Source organism: Drosophila novamexicana, unplaced genomic scaffold (genome assembly GCF_003285875.2).
Source record: "Drosophila novamexicana strain 15010-1031.04,08,12 unplaced genomic scaffold, DnovRS2.1 tig00000820-arrow-pilon, whole genome shotgun sequence".
Classification (NCBI taxonomy): Eukaryota; Metazoa; Arthropoda; class Insecta; order Diptera; family Drosophilidae; genus Drosophila; species Drosophila novamexicana.
Genome location: NW_020824828.1, coordinates 2,200,632 through 2,221,280, shown reverse-complemented (window position 1 = coordinate 2,221,280; position 20,649 = coordinate 2,200,632). Strand labels below are relative to the sequence as shown.

Genomic DNA, 20,649 nt, shown 5'->3' with positions numbered 1-20,649 from the left:
AGTGTGTGAAAAGAGAAGTAAGAAGTTAGAGAAATTTAGGTGCGATAGAGGGATGGAGATAGAGAGGGGGACGTGCTGCCTTACTTTGTCCAATTCTCCTTGTATAGTATGTTTAGGGACACGGTTATGTCCCAGATATTCTCAATGGTGCGCTGTCGTACATCATAAGTATCCGGCGATAAGGCAAACTGTGCCTGCCCCGCTTCCATGTCGGAGTCATCTAATCCATAAACAAAGTCATTCGATGCCTGCCCATAGACGCTACGCTCATGCCCCAGATCCTGGCCCTGGGCAATTGCAGCGGCCATCGTGTCATTGTCCGTGTGAGGTCCTTGCTGTTGCCCTTGCTGCTGCCGCTGCTGTTGTGGCTGCGTCTGTGGCGACCTTTGCTGTTGATAGATGCCATTGCCGTTCCCATTGGTGTTGCTGTGGCTATTGCCGGCCATGTTGCGCTTGGTGGATGCCAGCGTATGCTGTTGATGAAGCAGCGCCGAGTCCTCATTCTCGATGGTTAGGAATATGAAGGAGCCTGCAAACAAGAGCAACAAAGTACAACAAACAGCATTAGGCTCATGAGACTTGACACACACACATACACACACATACCAACAACAACAACAACAACACAACAATGCCAAAGTGTTGGCCTCCAAATAAGCGACGGCAACTCATTTGTTTTGTCAGAGCGCTCCAACGGATCGCTTGGGGTCAGTTGGGGCTTTTGGTTTAGCCATTGGCCCACCAAACTGGCCAAGAGTCATGCACAGCAATCATCAGCTGTTAAATAGACCACTTTTATGTCTAGCTCCGCACTGCAGTTGTGTTTCATTTTTTATTTTGCCTGTTACCCATTCAATCTATTCGTTCAGGGACTTTGTGCTGAATATCTTGGTAAACTGTATTTACATGCTTCAATGGGCTTCTATAGAAGTCAGTCTAGTATAAGTGCTAATATCAATGTTGTCATGTTGTTTAGCTAGTTTAAGTTAGCATTAGTTGCTTTTACTAAGATTTTCCTACTCGTAGTACACATAATGTATAACATAGAGCTTTATAACACACTTTTCCCGCACTTAGAAGAGCTACATTGAATTCCTATTCCCCTGAAAGGTACCTCGATTACTTCGCAATCGCTAAAACACGCCTCAAAAAACAACTTTCCACAAAATTTGAACTCAACCTGGATAATTCAATTTATTGTTTAAGCGAGAGAGAAGGGCTATCTTCGGCACGCCGAAGATTTAATACCCTTGTAGACCTAACCTCTTCATAATGCTCATGATTTGCCCAAGAAGCGCTGAGTGAATAGTTAATGCCGAGTATGGTTAAGATATCTTGAACAACAAAAAGTACTTGAATTTCATTTTTGACTGATCATTCCTATGGCAGCTATATGATATAGTAATACGATGTTAATAGAATTTTGTGTGCATATGAGACGCATAGTAAAACTGCGTGCAACAGAAAGAGAGTCTTCTGTAAATTTGTATGATAATAGCTTTAAAGCTGAGAGATTAGTTCGCATAGAAACAGACCAACGGACGGACAGACGGGCATGGCTATATCGACTCGGTTGTTGATACTGATCAAGAGTATATACATATTCTCGCTAAGCTCTCTTAGCTGCCCCTATAACTTATCGCTTCTGCCTTAGCTTCTCGCTTCTGCTTTGGCTTTTTGCTTACTTTTTCCGTATTTAAATGCGGCTATTGCTTGACTTCAGTTCTCTCTGATAGCTTTAACTATGAAATTGGTATTGGTTAAAAATCGACAACAAATTCTTTTCCGAATTAAGCTGAAATTGTTATAACACAAACATTTTTAAGGCTTCTCATAGGCCACTGTGGTCGAATGGCATGCCTTTAGGAATGCGGGTCCATAAGGGCAATGGGTCACATTTAGTTCGTTGACATGATGTATGTTAAGCCTGTGTATATTCTGTGTAAATTCCTAAGCTGAAGCCTTGTCAGTCATTTAATGTCTATGCTGATCAACTAATGTACACACATACATACACACATAAGCAAACATGTGTCACCGAAGCGGCATTTGTCAAGTTTATGGAAAAGTTTTTCTGTAACATTTGCCGTAACTTTAACGAATTTTGTTCTTTTTGGGCTGCAAATCATATTATGGGGTATGATGAGTCGATGTCGTCGGCAAAAGCCAACACATGTCAAAGTTAAAAATAATACATGAGCGTGTGGGAGGACTGTGAATTGCTGGCTGTCCGGCAGCAGAGAGAAGCGCGGCAGCAGCAATTGTTGCTGTGCTTGGCCAACTTGAAACTTTTGTTGAAGCGTTAAAATGCACGCAAAATGGAGCACATACAAACCCATACATACATATGCATAAGCACACACAAAAGAGCAGGCACACACACGCACTGGGGAGCTGTCATGGGCGTGCGCTGACGTCACAAACTCACGCACCGGGGCCTAGAGAAAGTTAAATAATTGTTTGTGTCATTTGATGATTTCCTTTAACAAGGCAACACGGCTAAGTTTTTGCGCAGCTGTCACATACAGCCGCACACACGCGCACGCACAACAAACAAACAAACAAACACACACACACACACACACACACACACACACACACACACACACACACACACACACACACACACACACACACACCACACACACACACACACACACACACACACACACACACACACACACACACACACACACACACACACACACACACATGCACACACACACACGCACACATACACACGCACACATACACACACACACACGTACACACATGCGTGCTGGAGATGAGCAAAAGTGAGAATTAAGACAATGTTCTTTAGGAAAACCGTACAGACTGTAAATACGACAACAGCTTTACAAATATTTCAATTAGGTGTAGAAGTTTTCAATACCAACTTTAGCTTAAGTTCCCTTTATAATATTCTACTCTATGCTCTATATTAATCCTAAAGAAACATCTGCCTAATTGGACAACAAAAGTAATTACATGGTATTTTCTCAAATTCTAGTTACATATTTGTATGAGTATGCTTTAAGTGGTATTTGATATTCGTATTTGCAGTACTAGACAGGGTGGCAACACAAGTATTGCGTGTAATGATCAAAGGTCTACTTAGTTTGAACAGGTTTCAGTTTTAGATGATGGTAAAAGCCTCTGATTTGTTTGGAAATTATGAAATTAAGGCTTAAAACCGGTTCGAAACGAAAACTAAAAAAAAAAACGTAAACTTAAAAACGACAAAGCCGAAATTGGAAGTGAACTGCTTTGTTCTTTTTCTAAAAAACTTTTGTGTAAGAAAAAAACATTTGAGGAAGTTCTACCATTGCACTTAAAGGGTGCAAATTATGGGTAGATATCAAATTTATCCCGCAGCTTGCATATGGAAATATATGTTTACGACTTCATATACTTTCAGTATAGCGGGCGGCTGTATATCAAAAATTTTATTGTTACATAAGAATTTTGAAAATATTTGACAAATTAAGTCTCACACAAGAACCTGACTTCTAAGTAGAGAAAAATCAGGTTCACAAGCCAAGTTGGTTCGAGCCCTGTACCAAATGTTGTGATTCGTTACCCGTGACAAGTAACACATTCAGGTGGCATCTCTAAAGCGTAGACGCTTCGATTTGTTTAAAGTATTTTGATGTGGCGCATGTGTTGCCTGCCTTTTGCATGCTGCCTGTTTTGTCACTTTGTCTCGCAGCCTGTCACTTCCGTAGTCGTTATGTTCGCGCAGCCGTCTTTGGTTTCTAATGCGAGTACATCATGGCTGGCGAACATGACAGAGACGACAGAAAGTAGATGATGCCACACAGTTGCCAGTTGCCGGATAAGTTTCGGCCGTGTGGCAAGTCTCGCGGCCGACGCCATTTTGGTGTTTTGTTTCATTCATATGCGGCTGGCAAAATGATTAATTAAATTCATCATCACATATTTGTTGTTGTTGTCAATTTAAACGTCGAAATTGTGACAGGATACATTAGGTATCTGTAGTTACAACTGTTAAGATACGAGTTGTATCTGTAGCTGACACACAGCAGCCGCAAAAAGTCAGCGGCCCGCAGTCAGGGCAAAACAGCTAACTAAATGCTCAAAAGAGGAAATGACGGCAAATGCTGCGTTAATTAGTCAACATAAGGGAAACCCAGAAACAGAAAAAAAAAAAAAAATAAATAAAATCTAAGAACCGTACGCCGACACGCCGATACCTAAATACCCTTGCGGCTTAGAATCCTTTTATACGAAAGCTTTATTTTTACTCGATTGCTCCAATAGGAGCTTAATAATATAAAAAAAAAATAAAAAGTTTGTTCTTGTATGAAATTTAAATGCGACCGACTGTTTCTATGAAGCTATGGGATTAACAATTCCGATTATACATATGTTCTGTTTTCAATGTTTCATAAAGATAGTATTGAGACTAAGGAATTAGTATAGAAACAGACAAAAGTTGTTCGTACTGATCAATATTATATACACTTTATCGTGTCAGAGTTGTCTCCTTCTATGCGTTACACATTTCGTGACAAATTTGGAATACTGCTTTTAAGGGTATAAAAACAACAATGTTTGTACAACTGATAGTTGCTATGTGCTAACAATTAATCAAGCTAAGCTCCACAGAAGCCGTCCAATTTTAATGAGCACATCCACTCTAGATTCGAAATGCCAGCGACACTTTACGACTGAGCTGAACTCATTAAAATTGTCTTAATTACGCTTTTACTGTAATGCTTAAATGAAATAAACGATTTTTAAGTTCAATTAAACATTGTTCATATTAAAATTTCTCTTAATATGCGTTCAAGAAAACTATTTTACTATTATATATTTACTATAAACTCTTTTGTATTTTTTGTCTACTTCTAGGAATTGTGCAATATTTCTCAAAAATTATGAACCATTTTCATAGCTAAGCGGCTTACAGTTGGGAATTTATATTGAGTGAGTGCTAAAACAATCATTGAATATGGGTGGAAATGTGAAAATGAAAGGAATATAGGTGGAAATGTGAAAGTCAAAGTAGGACGTGTTGTGTTGTTTTTTTTCCAAAAGCAATTAATTAAATGGGACCGCAAATTAAACCGTTTTTCATCAGTTTTGTATACCCAGCTTTTCACCTGTATACACGGAAAATGAGTGGAATGTTGCATATGAACACTTACCCAGCAATGTGTAGGCCAAAAGGAGCATGCAAATGCCTAGATTTGTGAGAAGGGCAGACCAAACAGTTTGGGCCGTTTGTTTGCGTTTCTTGTTCTTGGAGCCGTAGCCGTGCGGCGTTTTGGCCTCCAATGCACTCGGCCCGGACCCGAAGCAGGCGCACCAGCCCTGCCGCCGCTGGCGCTGCTGCTGCTGTGATTGCGCTGTGGGCGCGCTCGATGGCGGCTCCTTGCGTGTGGGGGCCGTATTGGCGACTAGTTGAAGCGGCAGCAGCTTGGCGTTGCTCTTCAGTGTGCCGCAGTTGCTGTTGATGGAGCTGCTGGCGCTGCTGCCCAGGGCTGGAGCTGGCGGCGCCAACAGTTCGCTGACGTAGCCAATGCTCGATGCTGTTGGGTACTTGAGTATGCCGGTTGGCTGCGACTGTGGCGGCGCCGACGGCTGCTGCTGTGTAGCTACTTCAATGTCCTCCAGCGTTGGCATTGGCAGCAGCTGTGTCGGCAACTGGGTTGGCGTCGTCAGCGACATGGACATCGACATGGGCAGCAGCGTCGACGGCGGCGGTGTGGTTGTCGTTGTCGGATTCGTCATGGGGATCAGAGGGGAGGGCGCGGGCGTCGACATCGGGATCGGAATCAATGATGATGGCGAAGGCGTCGATGTTGGCATTGAAATCGGCGTTGTCTTAAACGTGCTTGTCGATGGCGGCGTGGACAACAGCAGCGGCAACGTGGGCGTACCTGTCCCACCGCTGGATAAGCTGGAGAGAACGCCAAACGAACCGTAACTGCTGGTGGACGATGTCGGTATGCCGCCGTATCCCAGACTCGCGGCAGCCCCATAGCTCTCCCTGTCTCCGCTGAACTCGCCGCATGTAACTCTCTGCGAGGGAGGCGGCGGCCCAGATGGCATCTGCATTGTTTGGTCCGAATTCATTTTGCATTTGTGGTGCGGGTATTTGCTCCAGGCGTTCGGTTAGCTGTAATCAATTGTTGAAGACAAGGTGATATATATTAAATATTTCCAACAACTTGCTTAAATTATCTGAGTAAATGGTAGAAATTCCAGCAATGTTACAATATTCTAAGATACGTTGTCGACACTCGACCAGAGTAAAAACAGAACGACAGAAATTACTTTTATTTCCAGAATTTAAAAATTTAAAATAATTTACTCATTTTAAGAATTTTTTAAAAACGAATTACGGAATTCAGGAATGCAAAATGTGCAAAATTATTTAAAGTCAGGAAGAATCAGCTTTAATTTAAAAGTTGATCGTCAATAGACGAAAATTAATCTGAGCCGAATCATAATATGAAATATATTAATTGAATTACTTTAAATTGAGTAATCCTACAGAAAGAAATTTGCCTATCAAAAGTTCGAACCCAAAACTGTGTTGACAAATTTGGAAAACGAGGTTTAGGAACTGTAGCATAAGATGGGGAACTGCTTTGATTCATGAGCCGAACCACTGTAAAAAGTGTGTGGCCATGTTTTACTGAAAGTAACAAATATTTGGAGAGTGACCGTCAACTTATTTGGAATTATCAAATTGGGTACTCAACAAGAGTTCCCAGTTGAATAGATTATCCAGTCAATATGCCTCTTTGCTTCATCTTCTTCAATGGCATATGCTATATATGCTATGCGTTGCCATTTCGATAGACCTTCAAGGTATTGTATAGCCACAGCCACTATTATACAGGGTAACTTAAAGAGAGCATTCGCGCAAAAAACTTAATTCTTATTCTTATATTTATTCAATTGGCCCCATTTGAAATGTTTATTCCATTTGAGTTTTATTGTGTTAATCTGTTGCTTGCTCTTGCTCGCAGTTCGAGTTGATTTGCACTTAGTCCTATCTATGTTTCTTGCTTTCTCTCTGTCGTTTGCGAAAAACTCGAAAAACCTCTTGAAATGAAAAGACCTTCGCGCTGTCCGAGCTGTCAGCCCTGTGGCAATATTCGCACCTGACCAAGCCCCAGCAGTGCGCCCAAACATTTACCTTGCAGCTGCATGCGAAATGTGCAACACATTTGTGCACTTGAACTGAATTATTGCCATTGTTGCAACTTGTTGTTGCAAATTGTTACTTGGCACGACCCTTGACGGCCTTTTGACCGGCTTTGCCGATGCAACAGCACCATCTGCTCCATTGCTTGGGGTGTGGCAGAGGGCTGCGTGTAGGACTTGGGATGCGGGGGGCCGGAGGCGGCGGCAGCTTAAAATATGCAACGCACACTTAAGCAACTCAGTGGCAGCTGCCGCTCAGAGGCGTTCTTAATTGCCAAGACTCGCACGCCCTTGCTGGCCAGCCTTCTACACACTTGCACCTGACATTTGGCTGCTTTATTTGCATTTTCGTTTGCCTTTTAATACTCTTCCAAAAGAGTATTATAATTTTGTCGCAAAATGTGTGGTGGCTTAAAGATGTCTCTCACCAAACATACATATGATAAATTATAATCTTATATAACATAAAGCATAACAATAGTTTAGGGTCTGGTTATGCTTACCTTGCTGTAATTCACAACATGTACAAGTTTTAAGCAAGTGGCTAGATGTGTGCAAGTCTGGAGTTATTAGCTAAGTCTTCTAAGGATTGAAAGAGAATCTTCAGCATATATGGTATTTCATACACACTTTATACACTTCATTTTACGCCCAATATCTTATCGAGAACGTAAAAATTGACATCGTTGTGTTTCTAACTATGGAAATGTATCGCAAGGCTGTCCATTCTGCAAGGGTATTTGATGTTCGACATGATAAAGACAACAGTTTTTTTGTTGTCCTTGTTTCGTTTTTGCATTTCTTTGCATTCATTTGCGCTTTTATAGCTGGAGGCTAATCAGCAGTTGCGTTTCTTTTATTTTTCATCGCCTTTCTCTGCTCTAATTGCCTGCCAATGGATTTTCGAAATGCGTTTTCTAATGAAAACTAAACAACTTCCACGCTCACATGCATTTCAATCAGTCGACAAACACAAACAATGCAATTGAATCGATTCGGTAAGTTTTCCTTATCAGCACGGTTTAAGGCTGCCAAGAGAGAAAGAGACAAAGCAAGAGGCAACTAGACACAGACAGAGAGAGTAAGAGTGGAAGAGTGAGGCTGAGCTAAAATGATGTCTATGCTGAATAGGTTCCGGGCAAAGCAATAGCTATAAGCCGCTTAGGCACCAAAGCGACCTTCGCAAACTCCTCAGCAGGCTCCGCCTCATCAATTGGTTTGCCAATTGCCAAAGCGATTAATTTCGGGTAATTACAATTTAATGAAAATCATTAAATTGTGCAAATTAATGAAAATGTCTGCACCGTTTAAGCCAAAACCATAAAGTGGCCAAAACTGGCTTCTGTTGCTGAGCTTGGTGTGTGGGCGTGGCGTCTTGTTTAATGTCCCTTAATGACTCGCAGTAAGCTCGATTGAAACTCAAAGGACGTAGGCAAATCCTATCAATACCAAACACACACACAAAAACACACACGCACGTAAATACAAATTTTAACAACGTGTGAAAAGCATTAGGGACATGTCACTCAGGTGTAACCAACTGCGAAATACTTTCTGCACAATTAACGGTTAAGTTAATCGCACAGATTTTCGATTATTGGGTTCGTGACAACAACAAGACATTTACCACAAATCAGAGACTTTTAAGGTCTGGTTTTAAGAAATATCGATTTCTCTGTTATTGATTTGTAAATGTAATATTTATGACTCGATATTCAGAATAAGTCTAGGGTCAATTCATTTACAGAGAATTGTATATGACAAATACTATTTCGACATGTAAGCCCCAAATCAATGCCCCTCCACCCATTACTTTGTCAATAACAGAACGATATCCAAAATTTGCAAACGGATTTTTTATCCAAGCAGGTTTGAACTCGGAAATCCAATTAATTGTTCACTACAAGCCCAGGAATACCACCCAAAAAATCTAAACCTAAGCCTAACCTTATTGTGGACTCAGCTAGAAAGGAAAAATAACTGAAGCGCCAACCATTACATTTATCTAATTATACATATTTGGTAGATCCAAATTTCTGAAAAAATTAAATTTTTATTAAATATTTCCTGTAGATCGAGCGCAATTTGTATTTTAAATTAAATTGTTGCATTAGAGCTTGGGAAATATATGATAAGCCTAGGTTTGAACCGAAACTTAGGCAAAACAAGGTTCATGAATCGAACACTAAGCAAGGAACTGGTTCAACTGGTTTTTGGGATTGCAGCCAACTCACAATAAAAACCTATTTCATCTACATATTTTGCAGTCCATTTAAAGTACTTTCATTTAAAGTACTTTTAAAAGCTATTGCAATTTATCTCCATGTGTGATTTTATTACTCGCTTCTTTCTCTTTTCTATGAAAAGCAGGTTCTCAAATAATACCTTACGCATGAAACTGGTTCGAGCCGTGAACCAAATCAGCGATAACATTATTTTGGCTTGCACCCATGCTTATTTATAGGATATGAAAATACTCTTAAAAGCTATTGCAATATTATTTAATAGTTCCCCCCATGTGGGATGCAAACTTTTTATTACTCGCTTCTTTCTCTTTTTCTTGCTGCTTGTTTCCGCGCAGTTGTAAGTCTCCTTGACCCAAAGGAAACAGCTGGCTGGCTAGCCGTATTCAGGATTTCATATTCAGTTTCTCGTCTTTTGCCAGGACAAACCAATTAAGCAGTCCACAAAATACTGCAACCGGCCAACAGCAATGCCTTTTAGTTGGCTTTCATTTTACTTGAACAATTATTTTATTTTACTTTTTTTTTTGGTCGTTTTTAAGGGTCTCCGTTGCCTTAAACCAAGTGAGCTTATTGGCTCAGTCAGAGACGAGCTCACTTCCAACTGGCCCGTCTATCTGTCTGTCTGTCTGTCTGTCTGTTGGCTTTCATCCATCTCAATTTACTGCGTGAGGCTTTTGTCAACGGCAAGAAAATTGCTGTCAAAAATTGCAATTCCAAAGAGGGGCAAGAAAAAAACATATAAGCCGTCTCGTCTGGCCAGCAATGGGCCAAAACTAACTGGTAGCGTAATGGTTAACTGGGTCTGTAAGCGGGCCTGTAACCGGCTTTGTAACTGTATCTGCTGTCGACCCAAAATTGCAAAAAACAAAGACAAAATAGATGCACTGAATACTAAATGCTCTGCCAGACGCATGGAATATATGGTCTGAGATATTTTAATCTCATCTCTAGGCTTATTCGAAGCAGGTGTGTTTGATCGAAATACTTTGAAATAAAATGTTGGTTCATCGATAGTTCGCAAGGGAGATAACGTGGCTCGATCGGGAATCTTACAACAACACAGTTTTACGAGAATAAAAATACTTTGTAGTGTTAAAGCTGTCGTCTACATATTACATGACAAAATTAAAATACCTTTGCAAGAGTATATAAAAAGTGAGCAACGATTTTATGCTGGCGGCACACAGCTGCGTCCGTGTCTCAGGACGGGTCGCACTTTTGTTGATAACCAACCAGCGGTATCCATTGCCATGTTTCACTGCCTCTGCCGAGGTAGTGTGTGTGTGTGTGTGTGTGTCTGTGCGCAAACATAAACAACAGTTATGCTTGAACAACGGCCAAAGTTGCATTTCCGCTGTAACCGTTTTCCGCACGGAAATGCGTTCGACGCGTGTTTGAAATATTGGCCAAAGTCTCTACGGCCGTTCGGCCGTGTGGCTCTGCGGTTGCCGCATCCATTTGTGTCTGTCTGATTGCAAGTACTGGAGCGGGGTGGAGGGCGCGGCTGCTGGGCGTAGCCAGCTTTAATCATTTCAGCGCCAAACGCCGCGGCATGCCACGCCAAGCCCCAGATCCAGCCCAGACCCAGCCCAGCCCAGCCCAGCCCCAGCCCCAGCCCCAGCCCCAGCCCCAGCCCCAGCCCCTGTCCGGGCCTCGTCCGTTCATTTTGGATCATTTGAGCGAGTGCTACTTGTTGTGCCGAGGCCTGGCCACACTTTTTTTCTTCTACTGCCTTTGCAACAGCAACAGAAACTGTTGCGTTAAACTTTGGACCGAACAGCAATTAAAGAGCGTAACTTTGTTTTTTTGTTGTTGTTGTTTTTGTTGTTGTTGCTGATGTTGTTGTTGGGGCGCGTGCACTTCAAAACTTTCGATTCGAAGTGCATTCGCTTCGCCACTTGTTTCGAATAGCCATTCACTGGCAAAAGGTTTCGGTTGCATATGAGAATGTGGACTTACGTATTTGGCACACAGATGTTGGGGAATTTTAAAGCTTTAAATATTAAAGTATACCTTAAATTGTTCCAGTAAATCTATAATTTTCTGACTATGGCATAACGTTTGATTAATCATTCATATTTTTTTTATTTAGCGTCCATTTTGCGCCATGCATTTTGTGTCATATCATCATTCACATTGCTTTTTATACTTTGTTGTGATACCTTTTAGCTAATTTCTGCTTTACCTTTGCCATATTGATAAATTGTTTCAAAGTTGTTTCAGCTTTCCCTTTACATTCTGTCAAATTTGCGACAGTATCATTTAAATCTGAATTTGTTTCATTTCATCTCATCGAATTCCTTAGATTCACAACTGAGAATTTGTTTATTTAAAAGAAATCACAGTTATTGAAAGCCAACCCGTTTTGCATGCATTGCAATGTATTTATTTTTGGGCAACTTTATTGTTGTTTTCACTGTGTGAGGAATATTCCCATTTCCAATTATACATTCTTATTGTGTGTTGTCATTGGCTTTGTCTTCTGTCCCCAGTCCTCTGCGTTCGGCCTCATTTTTTTTCTGTTTTATTTTTTTTATTTTGATTATAGTCTGAACCCATAGAAAATTAATAAGAGGGTATAATGGTTTTCAGCGTTTGTACGTTACAGGCAGAAGAACGTGTTTGCGAGTTCATAAAGTACATGTATGTCCGATCATCATGGATCTGGCCATGTCCGTTTCCATGCAGGTTGGAACTTGTCTATCTCAGAAACTATAAAAATGACATACAGATGAAGTGAACCTCCTGTTGTAAAGCCCGATTAAAATGTAAATAATCGATAGATTGTCGCGGTTTCGCGATATCGATAATAATCGATATATATGCTAGTTTTTTTCTTTTACCATATAAAAAAGAGAAACTGAATTTGGTTTGTAGGATATCTTTGAATATAATTAGATTCAGAATTCAGAATTCGTTCATTTGAAACTCGTCTCCCATTAAAACAGTTAAACGCATTTTTGAGGTGCAGTCTTTGGCTTTGATATTTGAGTGCGAAATTTATTTCCTAAAAATTGATCATACAATAAGGACCGAGGCTAATAATTAAAGCATTTCCCATAGTGTGGGGGTAAGGGATGAAGAAGCCTAGCTGTCGCAAAAAGTGCGTTTGTTTTTGTCTATGTATGAAAGAAGAAAGCTAGAATCTTTGCAACGGCAGCTCTGATCTGAGGCCAGGGTATCTATTAGCCGGGTAGATCCGGTATCCCCACTAGTGCACACTTGTTTTATTTTTATGCTGATTATTTGAGGCTGCAAATTTGCAGCTGCTATTAAATGCCATTTTTATTGGCCATGCAAATGTTTCGCATCGCGTTTTTAATGCATTAATTGTTCATCTGCCTTTGTTGCCCAATGTGGGCGTGGCACCGACTATCATTGTGCCGGCGTCGTTTTATGAGCGGCTCATTTGAGCAACGCTCGCGGCATTAAAATGGCATAAATGCTGCGCGTCGTTAACTCGCTGAAAAAAAAAAAAACAGAAGCAAAAAAAAAAATAACAAACAAATAGACGAGCAGGGAAAATAACAGTGGGTGTAAAAGTGTGGCGTCGGTGTAGGTGGGGAGGGAGAAGGGGGGGAGGTGGTTTGGGTGGGTGCACACTGCTGGGCGACGAAAATATTTGCTTAATGAAATTGTATGCGCGCGAGAAAATTTTTGTGTGAATGAAATTAATTTCAAACATGGCGCATCGCCCACAGCCAGCGGCGCCGGCACATGAAAGCGGGTCGGTAAGGGGTGTGTGTGAGCGGTGTAGGGGGTTGTGTGGTGGGCGGTGAAGGGGAAGGGTATCATTTTGTAAGGGTGTGTATAAGGGGCGTTTAGTCACTGGCGCTGGCAACGAGTTTATTTCCCCAAGATTAAGATGCCGGAGCTTATGAAATGAAATGTTCCTCTTCTGTTGCTGCTGTGCTGCATCTTCCGCAGCTCAAACTCCTTCTTCTTGTTCTTGTTTCTTATTTTTTTTTTCGGCCCATTTGTGTGCGCCAGTGTTTACTCTCAGTTTTTGGCTTTTATGGCGCATTTTTGCTCATCTGCTTTATATGGCATTTATGTGCTTATTTTCGAGTGTTTGTTTGGTTTATTTGTTATTTATTTATTTTTATGATTAGCTGCATATTTAAATGTCTTCCACTTGCCTCGCTCAGTTTTATATTCTTGCGCGTCCCTTCCAACCTCGCTACCCACCACTGTGTTTGCCAAGGCTTATGAATTAGTAAATGATGCGATAGACGGCGCGCGCTTATTTGAATGTCTTTAGATGATTCCTGTTATTACATTAAGTCTGCTTAACCTCTGACACTTGAGTGCCTGATATGGCGCAAAAACAGCTTGCTAATCTTTTGTTTTTACATGTACATATGCACACATTGTCGATGACATCTTTCATTTTAAATTTCTGTTTAAGGGACATGATATATTATTATTTGCCTTACTTTTATAAGGCAAACCTTAATATGCTACTCAAATAGCTGATAGGAATAGAATTTTAGCATTATAGCCTTACGACTTTTTGAGATCAATAAGCTTACCGCTTATTTACTATTTCTTTGCAAAAAGTGGTTCGGCTCAAAAGATTTTTTTTTTTGAATTTTGAATAACCTTTTTTAAGCTCTTGCGTTCTTAATAAATGCAGTACTCTATTGTACTCTATAACTACTAGTTCTTAGTAAAACTTGACGAATTAGGTTTCGAAGTAGGGCTCATTATCAAACATTCATTAACAATTTGAGCGAGACATTGAAACCGTCAAACGTTTCTTGGACTTACAGCCTTGATTAATTGTATAGATGCATTACTACATTTAGGTAATATGCATGAATATATATTAATAAATTTGAGTTTTGCATGCCTGCATTTAAAATATATTATGAATCATTGATGTTCAAATTTGATTGAATGAACTCGAAAGCGTATTCTAATATATTTTGGCGCATGTGTACACATTCTTTAAGTGCACAAGCGAATTAAGTGGTAAAAAGAATGGGATTTGTGATGTAATTTGTTGATTGCGAATGCTTCTTGTTTGATTTAGCGAAATCTAATAAAGTACACACTATGGCTCATGTTTACTCCTTTTAATTGAATATTATTCAATAATATTATTTAGTGTTTCGGATGTACTAATTAAATAAAAGACTCGTGTTTATTCCAATTTACATTGTTTGAAAACTATACAATAATATTATTTAGTTTTTCGGGTAAAATAATTAAATAAAAGACTATGGCTCGTGCTTATTCCTATTTCAATTGTTTGAATGATGCTCAATATTATTTAGTGTTTCGGACAATAATATTAGCGTGGCAGAATATAATTTTGTTAAAACTTTCTGAATTTGAATATATTATTTAGTTTTCTGTTCATTTTCTGAATACATTCTGTATTTTTGGCCACACAATGACTACAATCACCGATTTTGACGGACACTAGCAAAAACAAAATAAAAAAAACTCAATTAAATTGCGCGTGCATTGTTGTTTTTCTTTGCTGCACTCTGTCCCTTATTCCAGTTCGCATACGCATTCATTCCATGCCCTTTGATCTGAGTACTCGAAATTTCGCCCACATTCAATACAATGGTAACCCGATCAGACGAATTTTTTGTGCTGAAAAGGGAGTGCAGAACTCAACGGTACTCAGAGACAAGTACTCGGAGCTCGGTGATGTATATACTTCTAAAAAGATATATTCAAATTGGGTAAAGGGTATACACTATTCAACTACACTAGACTCTGCTTATTTACTTATTCAATTATGATGTTGGCAGCTCTTTTGTATTTTTTATGGTTATTTCACTTACAACACATGCTCTTACTCGGCAATTACCTCTTCTCTTATCCCACTTGTGGTCTACTTAACCAAGCAACCGCTAAGTGTACTCAATGGTAACTTTGTGGTCTTGTTAGGGTTTTGGCAAAAGGGGACTGATGAAACTTAAGGCACACTTAGATAGCATTTACAAAATTTTTGATGAGCAGATATTTCTAAATATAGACTCAAGCAGTGCTGTCTTATCAAATGTTGTAAATTTGAGTAAAATTCAAGTAAATATAAAGTGACTAATTTCTTGTACATCAAAAAATTATAATTTAAAAATGATTTGTTTTGAGATAACTGGCCCAATGAACAATATAAAATTTAATCAAGATATTACATTTATGATAAAAAGAGCACTTAAACACGAGTTGATTGAATGGGACGGCATTAAGTTGTATTTATGTTCAACCGAAAACCTCAATCCTAGATTAACAACATATTAATATAATAAGAGTAAGCAACACAATTTGGCAAACAATATAATCATATATATATATATATATATATATATATATATATTGCGACTGGCTGGCGAGCGCTGTACAATTGAAATTGATTACAATTTATTGGTCGCGAAATGGCAATTAATTGGATTTACCATAATTCAATTGCAAGTTGGCAATAAATTTAATGAAATTCGCTGAATGTTCACCAAATTAAGCGCGACAGGATGAGCTTGGCAGACGGAAGAATCGAAAAGCCGGTGGGTAACACCTGGCATTTGAGTGCCTGCCACCTGCGGCTGAGAAGCAGTCACAGGATAGTCAAACACCTCAGTTTTGGTGGCGTTAAATAAGCATACTTGCCTGTTGTTGTTCTTGTTTGCCTGTTGCCCCAGCTGTTGTTGGTGTTGTTGCTGTTGCTGTTGCTCTGACTGTGGGCGCTTTTATTATTATTTACTCTGATTTGGCTGGTTGCGCAAATAAACTTGCGCTATTGTGTTTGCTTGAAGCGTTCGCAGCGCAAATTTGAGGCCAGATTGCATAAAACTGTAGTTCACCAACTTGCCAAGCAGCAAGAGGCGTGGCAATTTGCTGTGCTGCAGCTGTGTAAATGCCGGAAGTAAAAATTACTTTTTAAATTAGTTGCACACACACACACAGGCACCGACATACACACACGCATACGAGTAAGCTTTTGCGCCGCGAGGTGTTTAATTTAGCCAGCATTTGTCTAAGTGTTGCAAAGCGGCAAATGTTTCTACCATTTCGCAGTCCTTCTCTCTCTTTCTCTCTCTCTCGCTTATTCTCTTTCAACGAAAAATAAAAACAATTACGCTTTTCTATTGTTGCAGCTGACATGAAAGCCAAATTGAAAGTGAACATGGTACACAAAGGTCAAATTCCTTTTTTCTCATTTGTTTTATTTTATTTTTTAATCGCTGAGATATGAGAGCGAGAGCGAAATGTGTTTAAAATTGTTTTTAGTTAATTTGTAAAAGTTAGTTTTTCTAGAATGTTGTTAATAATAATTAGCTAAATGTTTGTTTTTTTGAAACAAATGGGAAAATGATAACATGTGAAGAAGGCAGATAGTTACAGATAGTATCGACAGCAATTATCGATTCGACTGTTTCGATCAACTAACTGACAATAGTCCTGAAGCATTAGTATGCAGCGGATATGTGTTCAATGGATTGTTGATTGAACAAAGATTCAGTAATTATTCTTTAGTTAAAATTGGCTTATCGATTTTTAAAATGAAGCTGCTGTTGTTAACTGAGCTGAACTTCGCACAGGTGCATTCACTGCACTTAAATTGATTTTTATTTAATATTGCCAATGTGGCTGTCCGACCTGTGAAACCTTCTCTGTGAGCTCGCTTCGACTACTTAATTACAAGTAGTGGAGCAAGAGTATTGCAAATGTTGATTCGCCCACAGCTGTTGTGGTTCCTGTTGCTGTTCTCAGACCCTTTCACCGATTCAGGGTGCTTGGACCACAATGATTTCCGTTTAAGTGTGCATGGCAGTCCTTGACTATTTCATTTGCTCGAGCTTTTATCTTACACTCTTGAATTTGGTTTGTGGCACTGTCTGTTTTGCATTAGTGGGCTTATCGGATGCTTTTAGTATTTTAATTAAATTTGATGCTGATTGAACTTATGACTGTTGAATTGTCTGCCAATTGGTCGTGGCTAGCGTTTTCTCTAGCTTAATCAGTAACAAAAACTTGAAAAAGAGATTTTCAGAATTTCACTTTGCATTGCCAGTAACAATGCAAAGTTTGCCCTTTTTTTCTTCTCTCTTTTGCCTCAAGTGCTGACTGAGATTTATGGCAAGTGCAGAGTGCAAAATGCAGTGCAGGTCCCCATCGGAGCGGCCCCCAATGAGGGAGCAGTCGATGCCGAACCGAACTGTCGACGTGTGTGCAAAGACAAACACAACAAAACACGGCACGAAAACAGCATAAAGCAGTCAGCTCGTAAAAACGACAACGGCAAGCAACTGGGCCAATCTGCCATATTGAACGGCACTTTTAGCATATATGGCAGAAAGCCAAGTAAACACATTTTGCGCAATGCATGCTTGACTATGCAATGCCCTACAGTTAACGAATCGTGGCTTTTTTAGTTTGAAAAATTAAACTAGGTTATCGACAATTCAATCATGAGGTGAACAACGAGGATACGGGCTTGAAGTGAAGGCATAGTAGTAATCTTAATATAGGGCCTCTGAGCCATGGAAGCTCATACAAGCAATAGTATATCCTTTGCTGATAATAAAAATATAATTATCGATAACAGTCATCGATAGGCAAAAGGTTTGAATATTATGATATCAACTTCCTAACATGATTTCCTGACAAAAGCAAAACCTATTACAAAAAGTTGAATATTTTTTCTATACAATATTATTAAATTTTGAAGGAAGTTTGAAATGTTCTCTTTTTATAGCAGATAGAACGCGAAGTCTTACACTTAAGCTTTAATTATTTTTTTGGAATTAATTTTCTTGAATTTCAAACATTTGTTATCTTAATAGCTTTGCAAAACGAGATTTCTATTTTTGATATATTTTTTAATTAAGGATATAGATATTTTAATTAAGGATCAAATGCTACTCACAGATACCTCCCAGCTATAGATACGTTAATTTTTTATCAAATATTAACCTAATTATTTTGATTTTAATGCACTCTAATCATAAATCCTTTCAACTGAACGCTGGGATGAAACATGTCGAGCTTGAACAAGTTTGACAGTTACTTGTGAATATTTCATCAAAATTTGATAGACTACTCTCGTATATCTAGCTTGCTAGCCTTGGAATAATCGACAATTGATCACAGCTACAGACACACGTTAACCCACGCACACAGATACAAGCATAACTCACGCACGCTGACAAACCTGTACGCATTGACATAGAACCCACGTCAAATGCAACAAGCGTGTCTATCAATTCTTCACTTGTGTCATGCTTTCGTGTCCACTTCCGAATCCGCTTACACTCTCGACATTGCTGTGGGCATGCCAATGTCCGGGACAGCCCAGCAACAGCAACAACAACAGCAACAACAGCTTGCAGCTACATTGTGCATACAAGAAATGTGCAATCGCTTGGCAGTTGGCCGGCAAGGGCCCGCAAAAGTGGAGCACATCAATGGGGATTTATAAAAAATGCAAATTCATTAGAGCAGCGCTGTGCGAGGCGTTGAGTTTTGACTAAAAAAAAAATGTGGTAAGGTGAGGGCTGCCCTCGAGCTGCCATCGTCAACGCGTTAGCAGGCAGGAAAAGTGCAGCGTCATGACATTCATTTTTTCCACAGTTGTTTTGCCTGGCTTCCCAGTGCTACACTTAAATTTTCAGCAACATCATTAGTAAATTAAAAAAGAAAATTATTATAGTCAAGGATAAGCTGCCACAAAAGAACAGCTGCATATTTTTTTTTCCAGAAACTACAATATACAAATTTACAGAAAACTCATGTTTAAAATGCAGAAAATTCATGTTAACGAAAGCAACTTTTAAATCGATATAGGAAGCTTGTTATAGCAAATTGCATGCCCCATGATTATACCACAAGTCAAAGTCTCAAGCCTAACAGCGCTCGACTTTGAGATACCCTGTTCCCTAATGTGCATGGACAGGCAAACAAAAAAATCTAAATATATATTCCAATTTTGGAAATGTACAAGATTTTTGTTCATTACTTCTTTACCATTTAGTTAGCCACATTATTTCTTTATTTCCCTTTGATAGCGTTGTTGTTGGGCTCTTCAATTGCTATGATTCATGGCGCAGTTCAGTTCAATCAAATTTTGACCAGCCTGGGCGAATTTGTTTACCCTGCAGCACGTTGGCAATAAACAAAGGCCAGGACTCGAACAACAACAAAAGAACCAAGCAGCAGCTGCAGCAGCAATGAAGGAGCCCGTCGAGCCATTAACAAGTTACTCAGGCAATTATGGCGACGCCCGTCGACCAAAACACACAACTCACCCACACACACACACACACACACACACACACACACAGATACTTCGTACATTATAAATTATTGGCATACCGGGCGCTCCTCATGAATACCCATAGCAAAATCTACAGCATTCCCATTGACTGTCAAAGTCTCGGCCAGGTTCAGGACCACATGCAGTTCCAGGTTCAAGACCAGCCTCTGTGCCTTCAACCGAGTTTATTTGCATGTTTGCCTGGTTTATTAAACAGCACCTTCCCAAAAACAAAAACAAAACAGAAAAAAAAAATGGAACAAACCAAAAACCAAACACGAAGCAGCAAAATCTGCAGCATAGCGAACGAAAATTGCAAACATTTTTCAATGGCTGCCAGAGCTGGGTGGGGTGTAATCTGTGGGGATATCGCTACTTGGCAGTTTGTGCTAAGCCCGGCCAAAGTTTGCCAAAGTTAATTAGATGCATTGCATCGCATTTCCGGTCCCACCGGCATCATTAGTTGCTAACAGAAACAGCGAGAAAGAGTAAGTCCTTAGCCCGGGAAGAGAAAAGGGTTTCCCGGCAACGCATCGATCATGACCATGCCCATCATTTAATTTTATTCCATTCCATTCCATTCTATTCTGTTTCGCTTCGTGCCGTTTCGTTTCGATTGGGCAACATTGACGCTTAGCGGCATTAACTACAAGTCATTATTATCGTCTGGGGCATTCAGAGTTCTCTCTCAAGTCGCAAAATGAAAGAGCTGCAACTAAACTATACTCAAAGGCACCTCTCCCAATTCCAATTCCAATTCCAATTTGTATTTTGGATTTGGGACTGGCGTTAATACGAGTACGCACACACGATGGGTGCACTCATGTGTGATTGTTTCTGAGTAAGTGGGAGTGTATATGACACACACACACACATATACATAAGTACACACACACACACACACACGCAAATACTCTCGCAGCCATTTACATAAGTATTTCATACAATGCT

At 39.8% G+C, this 20,649-nt stretch overlaps 1 protein-coding gene across 1 annotated transcript in view; it reads right to left on the bottom strand.

Moving 5' to 3' along the window:
• The window catches only part of LOC115764253, a 102,711-nt gene that overhangs the window by 25,374 nt on the left and 56,688 nt on the right, over positions 1-20,649 (bottom strand). Inside the window, exons 3-5 of the mRNA XM_030707171.1 lie at positions 5,843-6,145; positions 5,172-5,659; positions 85-529 (exon numbers count right to left, since the gene is read on the bottom strand). Of these exons, the coding sequence (XP_030563031.1) occupies positions 85-529; positions 5,172-5,659; positions 5,843-6,102 (1,193 nt within the window). The 5' untranslated portion in view covers positions 6,103-6,145. The remainder of the gene's footprint in view (positions 1-84; positions 530-5,171; positions 5,660-5,842; positions 6,146-20,649) is intronic.